The sequence below is a fragment of the Bos indicus genome, chromosome 15 (genome assembly GCF_029378745.1).
Source record: "Bos indicus isolate NIAB-ARS_2022 breed Sahiwal x Tharparkar chromosome 15, NIAB-ARS_B.indTharparkar_mat_pri_1.0, whole genome shotgun sequence".
Classification (NCBI taxonomy): Eukaryota; Metazoa; Chordata; class Mammalia; order Artiodactyla; family Bovidae; genus Bos; species Bos indicus.
The window spans coordinates 80,112,904-80,132,028 of record NC_091774.1 but is presented as its reverse complement, the minus strand read 5'-3'; the positions used below and the strand labels follow the sequence as shown (position 1 = coordinate 80,132,028).

The 19,125-nt window shown below is 37.5% G+C and overlaps 1 protein-coding gene across 1 annotated transcript; it reads right to left on the bottom strand.

Moving 5' to 3' along the window:
* Positions 1–1,683: 1,683 nt before the first annotated feature.
* On the bottom strand, positions 1,684–2,553 carry LOC109569378 (olfactory receptor 8K3-like). Its single transcript, XM_019974725.2, has one exon. It carries the CDS (start codon positions 2,551–2,553, stop codon positions 1,684–1,686), a length of 870 nt encoding a protein of 289 aa, XP_019830284.2.
* Positions 2,554–19,125: the final 16,572 nt, after the last annotated feature.

Here is a 19,125-nt window from a genome sequence, read left to right as displayed (position 1 = left end):
ATGATTACAACTTAGCATGAGGTAATACCTCCATCAGTAGAAGGAGGAGGGAGTGGCAGAGCATAAGATGATTAGATAGCATCACTGACTCAATGGACATGAATTTGAGCAAACTCTGGGATTCTCTTGTGGCTCAGTGGTAAACAATCTTCCTGCCAATGCAGGAGATGCAGGTTCGATCCCTGGGTCAGGAATATCTCCTGGAGAAGGAAGCGGCAACCCACTTTGGTATTCTTGCCTGGGAAATCCCATGGAGTGGAGCCTGGCTGGCTATAGTCCACGGGGTCGCAAATAGTCGGACATGACTCACCAACTAAACAATAAAGATGGGATAGAGTGGCAGATAGAGAAGCCTAGAGTGCTGTGATTTATGGGGTTGCAAAGACTTAAACATGACTTAGCGACTGAACACCACCAACAATACCTCCATCGTATTACCTTTCCTTTTGTGATGAAAGCATTTAAATATTGCTCTCTTAACCTTCAGATATACAGTAAAGATTGCTAACTATAATCAAGGAAATTGATCTTAATTGGAATGTCCACTGGTACAGAAAATGAACTGATTGAAATAAAATATTGTGCTGATTTTGTAGGTTACTGAATTGCAGAGTGTGCTGAGTTAATAGGCTTTCTAAGGCTCATGTATGAAAGTAACTTCACTGATGAGAACAGAGCAGGACACTAACCTCCTCCATGCGGTACGGAAACATGTGTGAAAGTTCAGATAATTGCTGAGGTCAAATCATTATGCTACACTGAGCATCCTTGAAACCACAACATGTTTAACTTTTGTGTTGTGTTCTCAGTCATGTCCAATTCTTTATGACCCCATGGAGTGTAGCCCACCAGGCTCCCCTGTCCATAGAATTTTCTGGCAAGAATACTGGAGTGGGTTGTCATGTCCTTTTCCAGGAAAGTTTAATTTTTCATATGCCTTAGAAGTGTATGGAGGCTCAAACAGATAGATGTTCTTACAAAAAAACATATGCACATGCCCAAACACACACATAGTCATGGGGAAGTTTATTCTAGTAGTTGAGAAAAGCAATAAACATTTAAACTCACTTTTTATCTACTATTCTTCCTTTCTTATTGGAAAAGACCCTGATGCTGGGAAAGATTGAGGGCAGGAGGAGAAGGAGATGAAAGAGGATGAGATGGTTGGATGACATCATGGACTCAATGGATATGGACTTGGGTAGACTCCAGGAGTTGGTGATGGACAGAGAGGCCTGGCATGCTGTGGTTCATGGGGTTGCAAAGAGTTGGACACGACTGAGTGACTGAACTGATTCTTCCTTTCTCACACACAGCATATCCACTCTCCTTACCTGCTTGAATACTCTGTAGTTTCCTAATCAATTCTCTTGTATAATGACATTTACTTAATTATATTTATGATTAATCTCTCCCACTCAAAGAAGGCAGATTTTTTCCTTACTTTGTGTGCTAGTGTAGGTACAGCACATAAATGTGTTACTGGCACAGAAAAGGCAATCTCTAAAAAGTATATTGAACTTATTTGTGTTCACTATTACATTTAAAGACACACAGAGAAATGTTTGAAGCCCAGAATAAAAATGATAGGAATCATATTGTACATAGGCTTTAAGAGGAAATGTTATAAAGCTTATTCCACATGTTTTGTAGTGCATATTTTACATCTTTGTTCCTCAAACTTTAGATCAAGGGATTTAACATGGGGATAACAAGGGTGTAAAATATAGATGCCATTTTATCAGTGTCAAAGGAATGTCTGGACTCTGGTTGCACATACATAAATATCAAAGCCCCAAAGAACACTGTGACCACTGTTAGGTGGGATCCACAGGTAGAAAAAGCCGTGTGCCTACCTTCAACAGAGTTCATCCTGAGAATGGCTACAAGGATGAGCAAATAAGACATAAGAATTATTGGAAGGGAGAGGATCACATTAACACCTGCGAAGATCAGAATGATCAGCTCAATTTCTTGCGTATTTGAACAGACCAAAGATATCAAGGGGAGACAGTCACAGTAGAAATGACTGATAACATTATAGCCACAGAAGAATGAATTAAAAAGCTTTATGGTGATCAACAGAGATACGAATGTGCTATAGACATAGGGGATTGCCACCAGCACTTTACACACCCTTTGTGACATGATGACTGTGTAGAGTAGAGGGTTACAAATGGCCAAATAACGATCATAAGACATTGTTGCCAGAATAAAAAGTTCATTAGTAATGAACATGATGAAAAAACCCATCTGTGTAGCACACAAATAATAAGAGATTTTATTCTGACCCACAACAAAATTTACCAACATTTTGGGGCCCACAGCTGTTGAGTAACCCAGATCAGTAAGAGCCAGGTGCCTGAGAAAGAAGTACATGGGTGTCTGTAGCCTGGAGTCCACCTTAGTGAGGATGACCATGCCCAAGTTGCCCACCACTGAGATCACATAGATGATGAGGAAGAGCCCAAACAATGGAGCCTGCAGTTCAGGGCGGTCTGTGATTCCCATGAGGATGAATTCACTCAGCACTGTTCTGTTGTGTTCTTCCATTTTATCAGAAAACATAGGCTGGATAGAGACCTCAGAGTAGTAAATAGTGTTATGATTTAAATCCTGGTGATTTTCTTAGCATTCAAAGTTAATATAAATATAATAAATTTAATTTTAAAGTTTAGATTCTATTAAAATGACTGCCTCCTGGAAGTAAAGCATACATTTAAAGACATAGAAATGGTTACAGAGATAGCAATACAGTTGGAGAGAGGGCTAGGTTTGTCATTTTCCAGTGAGAAAAATTAGTTCCCCAAAGAGCATTCAATAATATCTTGAGGCTGTTTGATTGTCACCAGTGGAGGAAGTGTGCTGCTGGCTCCAAATGGTTATAGCCCAGTGACACTTCTAAATATGATACTGTATTATGGTATCCCCCAACCAGAAAGAATTATTATGCTTCCCTTGTGGCTCAGATGGTAAAGAATCTGCCAGCAATGCAGCAGACCTGGGTTCAATCCGAGTCGGAAAGATCTCCTGGAGAAGGGAATGGCTACCCACTCCAGTATTCTTGCCTGGAGAATTCCATAAATGGAGGCGCCTGGTGGTTAGAGTCCATGGGGACACAAATACTTTCACTTTTACAGGCTTTCCTGGTAGCTCAGATGATAAACAATCTGCCTGCAATGTAGGAGACCCTTGTTCAATTCCTGGATTGGAAAGATCCCTGGAGAAGGTATAGGTGAATCACCCCACTTTTCTTGGGCTTCCCTGGTGCCTCAAATGGTAAAGAATCTGCTTGCAATTCAGGAGACCTGGGTTTGATCCCTGGGTTGGGAAGATTCCTTGGAGAAGGGAACAGATACCCATTCCAGTATTTTGGCCTGAAGAATTCCATGAACAGAGGAACCTGGCAAGCTACAGTCCATGGGGTTGCAAAGAGTTGGGCACAACTGAGCAACTTTGCCTTCACTCAAATGCCAAATGGCTAATTTTTGGCAAACACTGACACATGTGTAGATATATAGATTGATATAAAAGTAGATAAAGGAAGCAGAAAGGGAAAGTATTGACATAACCTTTATTATGTAACAACTTTTTAATTGTATATTATATGCTATCAATTCTGTAACTATAAATCTTTAATTTGTAAGCTCTCTAAGATGCAAGCGTGTTTTCATGTGTACAATTATGTAAGTTAGTTCAGGTGTCTGGCATACATTATAATGCACCTGCATCCATGTAGCTGTGATTTTTTTGTACTTACTGTACAGTAGTTTGTACTATAATACAGCATCTTTATTTCTATCCCACGATATCTGGAAGCAAGTGTACAAACAATGGTGATGGGTGCTATAAACCTATTAAAGCTCAATACTGTATAGTCAATTGCATTAGTTGGGGACCTAGGGTAACTTTGCTGATGAAAAAAGAAAGTGTTAGCTCCTCAGTCTTGTCTGACTCTTTGTGACCCCATAGACTGTGGCCCACAGTCTCCTCTGTTCATGGGATTTTCCAGGAAATAATACTGGAATGAATTGCCATTCCCTTCTCCAGGGGATCTTCCAGACCCAGGGATCGAACCCCCGTCTCCTGCATTACAGGCAGGTTCTTTACCATCTGAGACACAAGGAATCCTACAGACAAATCAAACTTGCGAACATTCTCTCTGAAGGAAACCCGTTATTATGTAGAGGACTTACTGTAATTATAATTGTACTTACATAATTACAACATAGTATAACATAATCATGTTCTAATTGCATGAATTTTTAAAATCCTATTTGCAATTGTGTGTAGACACATTTAGTAGTCCCTGTATTCAAACATATTTATGTGAAAGACCTTATGTCTACTGATATAGTACAAGATGAAATGATTAATATTCTTGACTAATACTGGACAGAGGTGTAAAAGTAAGGAAATTCTATCAGAACATATTAGACATTGGTCTTCATATAAGAAAATTTTAAGAAATATACATAGGTTGATATAATCTGTTATTCCTATATTTTGGTATATATAAAGGAATAATTTGACAAGTGTAAATTTTGTGAATATATTTATATACATCAGCAAAATCAACTGTTTCTTGAAGGGTTGCTGTGAAAATAATCAAAAATAAAATATAAAATAAGATATTCATGGTACCTGAAACACCCTCAAAATCAAATACATAGGAATTTTTTGTTGTTTGTTTTCAACTTCTTAGTAGAGACAGCAGGTTACCTAAAATAGATTATGCTTACCCAGGTACATATAAATTCATTTTTTGTGACTTAATTTTTTGTCAGGATTATCATGATGATTAATAGGTTGATACCTTGTTCAGGTAACAGGTCCCAACTCTGTGACTACAAGGGGACTGTCACTTCTTTTGAGTAATTTATGGACTATCTTACCTCATATATGTAATGTATATTAACCTAAAAATTTGCACATTTCTTCCCCCAAGAGTATTTTCAGTATACCTGACATATTCCAAGTTGTTTCTAATGTGTAATATATATTTTGTCAAGGAGGAACCAAAGATATTGTAAGGAAACTGAGCAAATCGAGAGAAAGTGATGTCACTGGAATTTGTTTTATATAATGAAATTTTATAAACATTACTTTTGGATAAAGACATTGTCCACCTTATATAAAAAATGTTTTAAATCACTATATTATACAATAGGATACTAGCAAAATAAAATACATGTATGTGTTAGTTGCTCAGCCATGTCTGACTCTGTGACCCCATGGACTGTAGCCCACCAGGCTCTTCTGTCCATGGGATTCTCAAGGCAAGAAGACTGGAGTGGTTTACCATGCCCTTCTCCAGGGGATCTTCCAGACCCAGGGATCAAACCCAGGCCTCCCACATTGTTGGTAGATTCTTTACCATCTAAGCAACCAGGGTCTACCCTTATATATATACTCTTTGCTGCCCCATGAACTGTAGCCCACCAGGATCCTTTGTCATGTAATTTCCTAATTACAAACAAAATAGTAGTGTCAGGAGTTTCTGAATAATTCAAAAAATATTTTATTAAAAAACAAAAATATTTTAAAATGTTTGCAAAACCAATACAATATTGTAAAGTTAAAAAATAAAATAAAAAAAGAAGTAGATATAAGAAACCATGTATTTCTGAAGACACCTAATAAAGAGATTTGCAAAACGGCAAAAAATAAAAAATTATAAATATGTTTAGGAAATAAACACACCTCAAATAAATCTTGTGTACAAGGCTGTGAGCTTCTGATATTATGTCCTTGCATTAATTTCTTATGTCAGAAATACTAAGCTACAATTAATTTTCTTAAATTAATGAAAGGAGGCATATAAGTCTTGTTTAGGTGCAATTTTTGAAAGGCTAAGAATAAATAATTACACTGGCAAGAGCTGATTTTCCTGTAAGATAATTAAGGACTGAAAAGCTTATTCTTAACAACATCAGAATTGTATGGAAAGCATCAAATTACTTTTTCCTATTTGCTATCTGTGCTGATTATCTGATGATTCATTTTAAAATCATAGTCTTTGAGAAAATTACATGTGTTTTCTGTCTGATTCCACTGGAGACATGCTGTACATTATATTATCACCATAACATTAGGCAAAGTCCCCTAGGCTCCAAAAATTACTTTTCACATCTCAATGCAAGGGGGAAATCCCCATTTTTCTCATCAAAAGATCAGGAAAATAAATTGTGCATTAATTTAAATGTTCATTAAATGTACAATTTTTGAGAGAAAACTAAGAAAAGCTCAGAATCAATAACTAAAGATTTGGGAAGACAATAACCTGGAAGTTGATTACTTGCCACTTCATAATTCATCCATAATTTATATATATATAAAATTTCTTACTCTTTCAGTTCAGTCACTCAGTCATGTCTGACTCTTTGCAACCCCATGAACCACAGCACACCAGGCCTCCGTGTCCATCACCAACTCCCGGAGTTCACCCAAACCCATGTCCTTTGAGTCAGTGATGCCATCCAGTCATCTCATCCTCTGTCGTCCCCTTCTCCTCCTGCCCTCAATCCCTCCCAGCATCAGAGTCTTTTCCAATGAGTCAACTCTTTGCATAAGGTGGCCAAAGTATTGGAGTTTCAGCTTCAGCATCAGTCTTTCCAATGAACACCCAGGACTGATCTCCTTTAGGTTGGACTGGTTGGATCTCCTTGCAGTCCAAGGGACTCTCAAGAGTCTTCTCCAACACCACAGTTCAAAAGCATCAATTCTTCAGCGCTCAGCTTTCTTCACAGTCCAACTCTCACTTCCATACATGACCACTGGAAAAACCATAGCCTTGACTAGACAGACCTTTGTTGGCAAAGTAATGTCTCTGCTTTTCAATATGCTATCTAGATTGGTCATAACTTTCCTTCCAAGGAGTAAGTGTCTTTTAATTTCATGGCTGTAATCACCATCTGCAGTGATGATGCACCTTACTCTTTAGGCTGTCTTATCTCTCAGTTTTGTCCTTTCTTATATGAATTGCCATGCTGAAAAAACTCTTAAGAGTCCCTTGGACTGCATGGAAATCAAACCAATCAATCCTAAAGGAATCAATCCTAAAGGAAACCAACCCTGAATAGTCAATGGAAAGACTGACGCTGAATCTGAAACTTCAACACCTTGGACACATGATGCAAAGAGCTGACTCATTGGAAAAGATGCTGATGCTGGGAAAGATTGAAGGCAAAAAAAGAAGAGGGTGGCAGAGTATGAGATAGTTGAATAGCTTCACCATCTCAATGGACATGAATTTGAGCAAACTCCAGGAGACAGTTAAGGACAGGGAATCCTGGCAGGCTATAGTCCATGGGATAGCAAAGAGTTGGATAGAACTTAGCAACTAAACAACAAATTCACATATTGAAGTCTTGATATAGAACATAAATATTACATAAGCATTGTGGCACTGATGTTTCAAAGGTGGTCATCAGCAGTGGTGAAAATATTTGTATATTAATCTAAAGAAAAAGGGGAGCCGTCCTATTCCGATTGTGCATTAGATAACAACCTGTTATCAATAACAGGATGCATACAGAAGTCAATCAGAAATCTTGATATTTTGATATGCTTGGTTGTAGAATAAGTGCTGTATTGCAAATTGCCAAACTACTTGTATATTGGTAAAATATGGTACCACATGAAATATACTACCTGCTTACCTGTCACAAAAGGTGTGTCTTGGCCTGTCCATGTGTTTCAGAATATGCATAGCAAGAGCAATTTATGGGAACTTTTTCACTCTCTATGTCTCTCCCTGAGGAAATGATAAGCAATTTTGTGATTGTCCCTGAGGCATTGGAAACCTTAATAGAACCTAGGGAGCAGGTGTGTTTATTACTAATCCACAATGATTTGTATTCCCCCAAAGTGAGTAATGGAGAAGGAAATGGCACCCTACTCCAGTACTCTTGCCTGGAAACTCCCATGGAGGAGCCTGGTGGGCTGCAGTCCATGGGGTTGATAACGGTCGGACACTTCTGAGCAACTTCACTTTCAATTTTCACTGTCATGCATTGGAGAAGGAAATGGCAACCCCCTCCAGTGTTCTTGCCTGGAGAATCCCAGGGACAGGGGAGCCTGGTGGGCTGCTGTCTGTGGGGTCGTACAGAATCAGACACGACTGAAGCGACTTAGCAGCAGAAGCAGCAAAGTGAATAAGATTTATTTGTGTGTTTTTCCTCTTAGTTAGCTTCCTGTTGATTCTGTTTCTCTGGTGTACTCTGATCCCACCAGATAGGGATCTGGAATAATGTAATTTACCTGTACAACAAGCCTGTCAGTATTCCTATCATTCTGTAATGGTCTCCTCAAGTGGATGATGCAAAGGGGATCTGTTGAATCACTGTCTTATTGTGTTGCATAAACCATGTAAACGAACTAAAAATAATAGTACATTGTGCATATGCAAAATGTTTTCTTTCATATTTCTTTCTTCTTATTTATTTTTAATATAGGGGATTACTCTTTTCATTGCTGTGCTGTGCTCAGTCACTTCAGTTGTGTACGACTCTATCTGAATTTTCATAAAGTTGATTGCCCAAGAATAAGTTTTCATTTCCTCAGCTGAATGCTCAAGAGCAATTGGTATTAAATATACCCTTTGAACTCTGATGCAGTTCAATTTATATAGTTTACTATGATAGCTACTAATTTTGATATCATGATCTATAAACTCTTCTCTAGTTCTATAACAGAGAACAAACCTGCCTCCATATCACATATTCCTTTAGCTTTGAATTATATTCTCTGTTGCCTGTACTTAGTCATGTTGGACCTACCCCTTTTTGAAAATGAATTTGTATACAGTCTGAAATATATCTAATAGCTCCTTTTTAAAACTCTGATGTTTAAAGGTACAAAGAGTGTAACAATGGTCTTGCTGGAGGTTGGCATGAACATTATGACCAGATCTGTGTGGACTTCTGCAAGAACACAGCATTCCTGCACTGAAAAGTTTGCAACAACCAGCCACAACCCTTTCCCATTTATTATTAAAGAAGCCTGAAGTCTACCTCTGTTAAGATGATTCTTTGGAACATTAGTCTACCATCTTCTCCATTTGCTGGCTTTCCTAATAAACTCACTATTCCTTGTACCAGCAACTCCTCTCTCGATGTATTGTCCTATTCTGCAGTACAAGCTTAGGCTAAGTAACAATTCTGGGTCCCAGACAGAGATTTTGCCCTATATTGTTCTCTAAAGATTTTCTGTCTTATATTTTGCATTTTTCTACTTTTAATTAATTTGATTTGCAAAAGGTTTAGATAAACATTATTTGCTGTTTGTTTCCCTTTAGTTCAGTTCAGTCACTCAGTCATGTCTGACTCTTTGTGACCCCATAGACTGCAGCACTCCAGGCCTCCCTGTCCATCACAAACTCCTGGAGACCACCCAAACCCATGTCCATCGAGTTGGTGATGTCATCCAACCATCTTGTCCTCTGTTGTCCTCTTCTCCTCCTGCCCTCTGTCTTTCCCAGCATCAGGGTCTTTTCAACTGAGTCAGCTCTTCACATCAGGTTGTTTCCCTTTTGAATGTCTAATTCATCTAGCCCCATTTTAAAATAGACTGTCTTTCTTTTATTGAATGACCTTTGCACATTCATAAAGAATTAATCAGATTTCAAGGGCTATTTGTGAGTTTTTATTCTGTTCTGTTGATTTATATGGCCATCTCTCCACCAGTACCAGCAGTTTTTATTACTGTAGCTACGTAGTAAGATAGTAAGTCTTAGCACAATGAGGAGTGGTCATTCTTTATTATTCTACATTTTAACATGTGTTGGGCTTCCCTGGAAGTTCAGATGGTAAAGAATCTGCCTGCAATGCAGGAGACCAGGGTTCAATCCCTAGGTCAGGAAGATCCCCTCGAGAAGGGAATGACAACCCAGTCCCGTATTCTTGTCTGGAAAATTCCATGGACAAAGGAGCCTGGTGGGCTACAGCCCATGAGGTCGCAAGGTTACTCTTCAAATTTAGTTATTTACGGTCCTTGGTCTGTCATACATATTGTAGTATAAACTCATCTGTGTCTATAGAATATCTGCTGAAACTTCACGGACTTTGAATTAAATCTATAGATCACTTTAGAGAGAACTAGGATCTTTACCACATTTAGTCTTTCAACTGTAAACTGAGTATGTTTAACATCTCATTCCAAACATCTTTGATTTTGTTAATCAGTATTTTGTACTTTTCAGTATACAGATCTTCTTAATTTTTTTCTTCGTTCCACAAAAGTATTTCACTACACTTGGGTGATTTCCAGGTTTGCTTAGTTTTTGCCTAAGTGTTTCATTTTACTTGAGGTGAATTAAATGGTATGTATGTAAATTTATTTTTTTTAATATTAAACTTATGATAATTTTCAGGGATTAGCTAATCATTAATGCATTATTATTTATACATATTGCTAGATTAAATCTGTTCAATTTTTGTTTAGAATTTTTGAATATCTATTAAGACTTGTATTTTTTTCTTAATATCTTTTCTTGTTTTTTATACTATTGGAAATCATCGATTTAAAAGTTGGAAAATGCAATAGATTTTTTTGTTGTTTGGCTCCAAAATCACTGCAAATGGTGATTGCAGCCATGAAATTAAAAGACGCTTACTCCTTGAAAGGAAAGTTATGACCAACCTAGAAAGCATATTAAAAAGCAGAGACATTACTTTATCAACAAAGGTCCATCTAGTCAAAGCTATGGTTTTTCCTGTGGTCATGTATGGATGTGAGAGCTGGACTGTGAAGAAGGCTGAGCACCGAAGAATTGATGCTTTTGAACTGTGGTGTTGGAGAAGACTCTTGAGAGTCCCTTGGACTGCAAGGAGATCCAACCAGTCCATTCTGAAGGAGATCAGCCCTGGGATTTCTTTGGAAGGAATGATGCTAAAGCTGGAACTCCAATACTTTGGCCACCTCATGCGAAGAGTTGACTCATTGGAAAAGACTCTGATGCAGGGAGGGATTGGGGGCAAGAGGAGAAGGGGATGACAGAGGATGAGATGGCTGGATGGCATTACCGACTCAATAGACATGGGTTTGGGTGAACTCCAGGAGTTGGTGATGGCCAGGGAGGCCTGGGGTGCTGTGGTTCACGGGGTCGCAAACTGAACTGAAGTGAAAGAAAAGAAGAAAATCAGTTATTTCTTTTTCCTCAATATCAAGTAGTCAGTGCACAAGAACCTGATTTGAGGGAGTTATTTTTAATATACATTTCTATCTGAGATAATCCTTATTCTACAATTTGTTGTAAAGTGTTTCTTAGTGTACACACATGAATTCATACATATATTTATATATATATATGTTTAAATTACACCTCATATTTCTGACTTAAAACTCAGATTACTGTTTCAAATACAATAGTAGGGTTGTTCAAGTTTCTTTTGTATTTGTCTTTTTCTAGTATTCTAGTAATCTTTTAAAATCGTTTCTGTATTATGTAATTAATAAATATAATTGACATTCAAAATACTCTATCAAATTATTCATTTATGTTGGTAAACCATTCATTTACCAACTCCTATTTTTTCAAGTATTCATATTCTATTAAAAATTGGAAAACTTCCTTAAATAAAGTTTGTGTGTGTTTGCTAAGTTTCTTTAATCATGTCAGACTCTGTGTGACCTATGGCCTGCAGCCTGCCAGGCTCCTCTGTCCATGGCGTTTTCCAGGCAAGAATACTAGAGTGGGTTGTTGTGCCTGCCTCCATGGGATCTTCTTGATTCAGGCATTGAACCTGTCTCTTACACCTACCTGCTTTAACCCGTGGGTTCTTTACCACTAACGCTATTTGGGAAGCCCAAATAAAGTATGGATTCACATAATATTGAAATAGAGAGTAACTTGTAGAATGAATGAAATGTGTTGGAAACATATGTGAATCTGAATTTTTCCCTTTTTGTACATCATTTTAAGGGGACTTTCATATAAAGCACACGGACTGATTTTAGAAAAGGTATATTGCATTATGCTTACTCAAGATTTTTTTCAATTCCAGATATTAGACACTTTTCTTTATCATAAAAGTTTCAATTATTTATTAAAGATATTTTGGGAAGAACATATAAGCAAATTTATTAAATTAAGCATACTGATAATCTCAGCAGCCATCAATAACTAAAATTAACATTTCACAGTATCACCGTCCAATATACTGTTCTAGGAAGATAGTTTATGTTTATAAGTAAATATTTCTTAGTTATATTAGTTTTCATAATTAAAAATCAACTATAAAAAACTTATTAGTAATATTTATTTTTACAAGATAATATAACATAATTTTAATCCCAATGAATTTTGTTTATTCAAATTTATTTGACTGCATTAAAAATGTTAATAATTTAAAAAAATTTTTTATTAAAAATATTTATTTATTTTTAGCTGTTTTTGGTATTCATTGCTGCATGCAGACTTTCTGTAGTTGCAGCAGGTGGGAGCTTCTGTTTTTGTGAAGCACAGGCTCTAGGTATTCTGGCTTCAATGATTGTGGCACAAGGGCTTATCTTATCCAGAGTATGAGGGATCTTCCACAACCAGGGATCAAACCTGTGTCCCTGGCAATGGCAGGCAAATTCTTAAGCACTGGACCATCAGAGAAGTACTGATCACATGCAAAATTTTAGTCCCTGACAGTGGCTGAAGGAAAGAATCTAGTCCCTCTATGAAATAAATAAAAACCATGAATGTTAAAAAATACGAAAATTAAACAGAAATGTGGAGAGATTTAAGAGTCTCTTGATGAAAGAGAGAGAGAACAGTAAAAAAGTTGGGTAAACTCAACATTCAGAAAACTAAGGTCATGGTATCCAGTCCCATCATTTCATGGCAAATAGATGAGGAAACAGTATTTGGACAGGAGGGGCACCAACATCACTGCAGATGGTGATTGCAGCCATGAAATTAAAAGATGCTTGCTCCTTGGAGGAAAAGCTATGACCTCTCTAGACAGCATATTAAAAAGCAGAGGCATTACTTTTCCAACAAAGGTCCATCTAGTCAAAGCTATGTTTTTAGCAGTAGTCTTGTATGGATGTGAGAGTTGGACTATGAAGAAAGCTGAGTACCAAAGAATTGATGCTTTTGAACTGTGTTGTTGGAGAAGACTCTTCAGAGTCCCCTGGACTGCAAGGAGATCCAACCAGTCCATCCTAAAGGAAATCAGTCCTGAATATTCAATGGAAGAACTGATGCTGAAGCTAAAACTCCAATACTTTGGCCACCTGATGTGAAGTGCTGACTCATTTGAAAAGACCCTGATACTGGGAAAGATTGAAGGTGGGAGAAGAAGGGAATGACAGAGGATGAGATGGTTGGATGGCATCACTGTCTCCATGGACACGAGTTTGAGTAAACTCCTGGAGTTGGTGATGGACAAGGAAGCCTGGAGTGCTACAGTTCATGGGGTCACAAAGAGCTGGACATGACTGAGCAACTGAACTAAACCTGAATGGCAGTTTGGAGGAAGTTAGTACAGGCATCATAACACGTACATCAATTGTTACATGTCACGCTATACTTTCACCATAAACCAAGTCATGGAACTGACACATTATATTTCTTAGAAGAGGAACTATCAAATCAATGCAGTGAGATAATGTATCCTTATCAACATGTAATGCACACTCAATCAATCAAATTTGAGGGAAAAAAGAAACATGAAAGAAAAGTAACAAATATAATTTATCATATAGTGGACCTCTTATGCAAATATAGTTTGCATATGACCCTCATATGGTCAGTTTGCAAAATGACACTTAGACAAGAATTATTTAAAATAATTTTTGTCTCTAAGAAATTTGTCTTAATTGATATATTCACAAGTGTAGACAAAAAGACTGAATAAGACAAAAATAGATGCTGTGCTGATCTGAGTTGCTGAAATGCCATGATGTTGAGTGAATAGGTTCTGTAGAACTCATATGTGATAATAATAAAACTGAGGAGAAAAAAACAGGACCCTAAGTTCCCCATGTAGAAGGAGGGTGTTTGAGCAAATTCGTATGACTGTTGAGTTTAAGTCATCCCACTCCAAGGAGCTTGCTTGAAACCACAAATAAGTTTGCTTTTAACATGGACTATGAAAGAGTATGAATGATAAATCAAAATAAATGTTAATAAACAAACACCCGCACCTGTACACAAGCACATAAAGATAACTTCAGTGTTTATTCTAAAAGTTTGAGAATACAATGAACCATTTAAATTTCCCTTTTGTACCTACTATTCTCTCTCTCTCTCTCCCCCATAGCATGCCAATCTCCTTGACTATTCCATGATATACAGCTCCTAATTCATTCTACTACACTCTAAAAATTGATTTAACTACTTTGCTTATGTTTCATTTCTTTTTCTCAGAAATGGCAAAGATTTTTTTCTTATGTTTTGCTTACATGAATGGATTTATAGCCCTTAGAAGTGTGAGTGACACGCAAAAGCCATTCTCTAAACTATTTGAACAACTCATTTACATTTGCTTTTTCTTCTGAAAGCACAGGCAGCAAAGTATAAAGTTCTGAAACTAATTTACAGGAATCACATTGATAGTGATCTTTAAGAAAAAAAATATTTCATAATTTCATCCAAATCCTTTATAGGGCATATTTTACATCTTTGTTCCTCAAACTGTGGATCAGGGATTTAACATGGGGATAACAAGGGCGTAAAATATAGATGCCACTTTATCAGTGGCATCTGGACTCTGGTTGCACATATATAAGTAGTAAAGTTCCATAGAACGCGGTGACCACTGTCAAGTGGGACCCACAGGTAACTCTCAAGAGTCTTCTCCGAAACCACAGTTCAAAACCATCAATTCTTAAGAACTCAGCTTTCTTTATAGTCTAATTTTCACACCTGTACATGACTACTGGAAAAATCATAACCTTGATGGGAGGGACCTTTTTTGGCAGAGTAATGTCTCTGCTTTATAAATGCTGTCTAGCTTGGTCATAACTTTCCTTCCAAAGAGTAAGCGTCTTTTAATTTCATGGCTGCAATAACCATCTGCAGTGATTTTGGAGCATCCCCCCCCCAAAAAAAAAAAAAAATTCAGTCACTCTTTCCCATTCTATTGTTTTCCTCTCTTTCTTTGCACTGATTGCTGAGAAAGGCTTTCTTATTTCTCCTTGCTATTCTTTGGAACTCTGCATTCAGATGCTTATATCTTTCTATTCCTCCTTTGCTTTTTTATTCCCTTCTTTTCTCAGCTATTTTTAAGGCCTCTTCTGACAGCCGTTTGCCTTTTTACAATATATTTATATATGTATGTGTGTGTGTGTGTGTGTGTGTATATATATGTGTGCATGTGTATGTGTGAGGAGATATACAATATTTGTCTTTTTCTATCTAATTTATCTCACTAAGCATTGTACTTTACAGGTCCACCATCCATGTTGATACAAATGGCAAATTTTTATCTTTTTTTTTTTTTTTGTGGTTGTGTAAAACCTCTGTGAAGTATCACCTCACACCTGTTAGAATGGCAAATTAAAAAAGACAAGAAATAATAAGTGTTGGTGAAATGTGAAGAAAAGGGAACCCTTTCTGCACGTGCATGGGATGCAAATTAAAGCAACCACTATGATAAATAATTGGAGGTTTCTCAAAAGATTAAAAATGGGACTACCATACAGTCTGGCAATTCCACTCCTGGGTATCTATCCTAAGAAAACAAAAACACTTATTTGAAAAGACATATGTACCCTAAAGTTCAAAGAAGTGTTATTTGCATAGCCTAGTTATGGAATCACCCTAATTGTCTATAAATAGATGAATGAATAAAGAAGATGTAGTACATATATTTAATGGATATTTTGTGGGCATTTTGTTTAAAAATCATGATGGGTAAATATAAGCATAACATAATACCAGTAAAGATACATGGGGATAGTGGCGCATTTTTTTTAAGCTTAAAATAACGTAGGAAAAAACCTGATAGATTTGACTGCATATTGTGAAACTTTATTACTGCTTTATTCTATTCTATTCTTTTAAACAATTCTATTATATTCTGTCCTACCAAACAGATTTTATTAATATTCCCATTGTTGTTTTTCAGTCACTAAGTCGTGTCCAACTCTTTGCAACTCCATGTACTGCAACATGCCAGGCTTCCCTGTCCTTCACTATCTCCTGGAGTTGGCTCAAACTCATGTCCATTGAGTCAGGATGACATCCAATCATTTCATCTTCTGTCACCTCCTTATCCCTCTGCCCTCAATCTTTCCCAGCATCAGAGTATTTTCTAATAAGTTAGTTCTTGACATCAAAGGGCCAAAGTATTGGAGCTTTAGCTTCAGTATCAATCCTTCCAATGAATATTTGGAGTTGATTTCCTTTAGGATTGACTGGTTTAATCTCCTTGCAGTGCAAGGGACTCTTAAGACTGTTCTCCAGCATCACAATTCAAAAGCATCAATTCTTCAGTGCTCAGCCTTCTTTATGGTCCAACTCTCACATCTGTACATGACTACTGGAAAAACCATAGCTTTGACTCTATGAACATTTGTAGGCAAAGTGATGTTTCTGTTTTTTTTTTTTTTTTAATATACTACCTAGGTTGGTCATAGCTTTTCTTCCAATGAGCAAGCCTCTTTTAATTTGATGGCTGCAGTCTCCATCCACAGTGATTTTACTCTGAGTAACAGAACTAAAATTGCAATTTTAAAAGTGCTATTCTTTTTTTTTTTTTTTTGGCAAAGCAATGTCTCTGCTTTTTATTTTATTTTTTTAAATTTTATTTATTTTTTAAAATTTTATTTTATTTTCAAACTTTACATAATTGTATTAGTTTTGCCAAATATCAAAATGAAGTATATTATTAGTACATACTAATTAAGATCATGTAAAATAAAACAGAACTTGGGTTTATATTCTTACTTTTGTACTTAATAGCTGTGTGAACCTGGGCAAGTTACTTAATACCTCTGAGCTTCTGTAACCACATATATAGAGTAAAATTGATAATAATAATAGTTACAAAGCTAGTTTTTGTGAAGTGATTGGAATAGTGTCTTGTTACATAAGGAGCACAAGTTGTTTTCTATTATCATTTGTGTTTGTATTAGTGTCTTCCAGAGAAACAGAACCAATAGGATGTGTGTGTATAAGTAGAAGGACATTTATTTTAAGTATTCGACTCATGATATTATGGAGGCTCAATTCAGTTCAGTCACTCAGTCGTGTCTGACTCTTTGCGACCCCTTGAATCACAACACGCCAGGCCTCCCTGTCCATCACTAACTCCCAGAGTCCACCCAAACCCATGTCCATCAAGTCACTGATTCCATCCAACCATCTCATCCTCTGTCATCCCCTTCTCCTCCTGCCCTTAGTCTTTCCCAGCAGCAGGGTCTTTTCCAATGAGTCAGCACTTCACATCAGGTAGCCAAAATAGTGGAGTTTCAGCTTCAACATCAGACCTACCAATCAACACCCAGGACTGATCTCCTTTAGGATGGACTGGTTGGATCTCCTTGCAGTCCAAGGGACTCTCAAGAGGTTTATCCAACACTACAATTCAAAAGCATCAATTCTTCAGTGCTTAGCTTTCTTTATAGTCAATCTCTCATATCCATACCTGACTACTGGAAAAACCATAGCCTTGACTAGATGGACTTTTGTTGACAATGTAATGTCTCTGCTTTTCAATATGCTGTCTAGGTTGGTCATAACATTCCTTCCAAGGAGTAAGTGTCTTTTAATTTCATGGCTGCAATCACCATGTGCAGTAATTTTGGAGCCCAGAAAAACAAAGTCAGCCACTGTTTCCACTGTTTCCCCATCTATTTGCCATGAAGTGATGGGACCGGATGCCACGATCTTCGTTTTCTGAATGTTGAGCTTTAAGCCAACTTTTTCACTCTCCTCTTTCACTTATTATGGAGGCTAGCAAGTACAAATTCTGCAGGGTGGAGATTCAGGAAAGAATTGATGTTATACTTCAAGTCCAACCATCAGGCTGAAGACACAGGAAAAGCCAATTTTTGACTTTCAAATCTGAAAGGAGTCTGCCACAGGATTCTCTCTTGTTCAGGAAAGATAAGTGTTTTAGTATATTCAGGCCTTCAGCTGATGCGATGAGGCCCAGGTGCTTGCTGGAGGGCAATCTGATTCAAAATTCACTGATTTGAATGTTATTCTTATCCCCAAACACCTGCACAGAATCATCTAGAATAATGTTTGACCACAGATGGGCATTGTGACCCAGCCAAATTGACACATATAATTAATCATCATAGAGCTGAATAGATTTCATGTCATGGTAAAATAAAGAAACATGCTAATTGTTCAGCACACTGAAGACACTGGGAAACGACTGGGGTATCCAAGTGGAATATTATATTATTTTCAAATATCACATTTTAATGAAACAAATACAATTCAAAATAATAATAAAGGTTATTTGAATTTGTATAAAAATTACAAATATTTTCCCCAAATTTTTGAATAGAAAACTTGAGTTTGCTTTCAACAGTTTATCTCAGCCTTTTCAGTTGAAGTAACTATGAAAAATTTCTGAAGAATAATCTTTTAAATTAAAAAAATATTTAATTTTCTTTCTGGAGTATAGTTGCTTTACACTGTTGTGCTAGTTTCTGCTATATAGCAAAATGAATCAGCTCTACATATGCATATACTTAAAGGGCCTGATATTAAATTTAAATAAACGATGTTCGAGCGTTGCTTTCCAGAGCCCACGAACAGTGCTGGCCCGATCTTGGGCTCTGGCCGCCCCATCCGTGTGGAGCCCTTGCAGGAAGCCCCGGCGAGCAGAGGAGCCGCGCCTGGGTCCCAGCAGCGCTCACTAGTCTGTCACTTGGCCCGTGAGCGGGCTCGTCGTCATCTTCTTATGGTCCAGGATGTACTGACTAAATCTGTGTTAGCAAATTCAGACACTCCTTCCCCTTCGGTAGCATCACAGTGTTCATTCTCCCTCAGGCTTCTCTTCACGCGGAGTCCTCGCTGGGGACGGGGCAGGACCTCTCGCGGGGCTCTGGGGGTGGACAGGGGGGTGAGGCTGCCTTCTCTCGTGGAGCTGGCAGCCCTTTCGCAGGACAACAAGCCTTTCCTTCCCTCCCCTCCGCCACTTGGCAGACTAGTGACGAGGTATCCCTGCT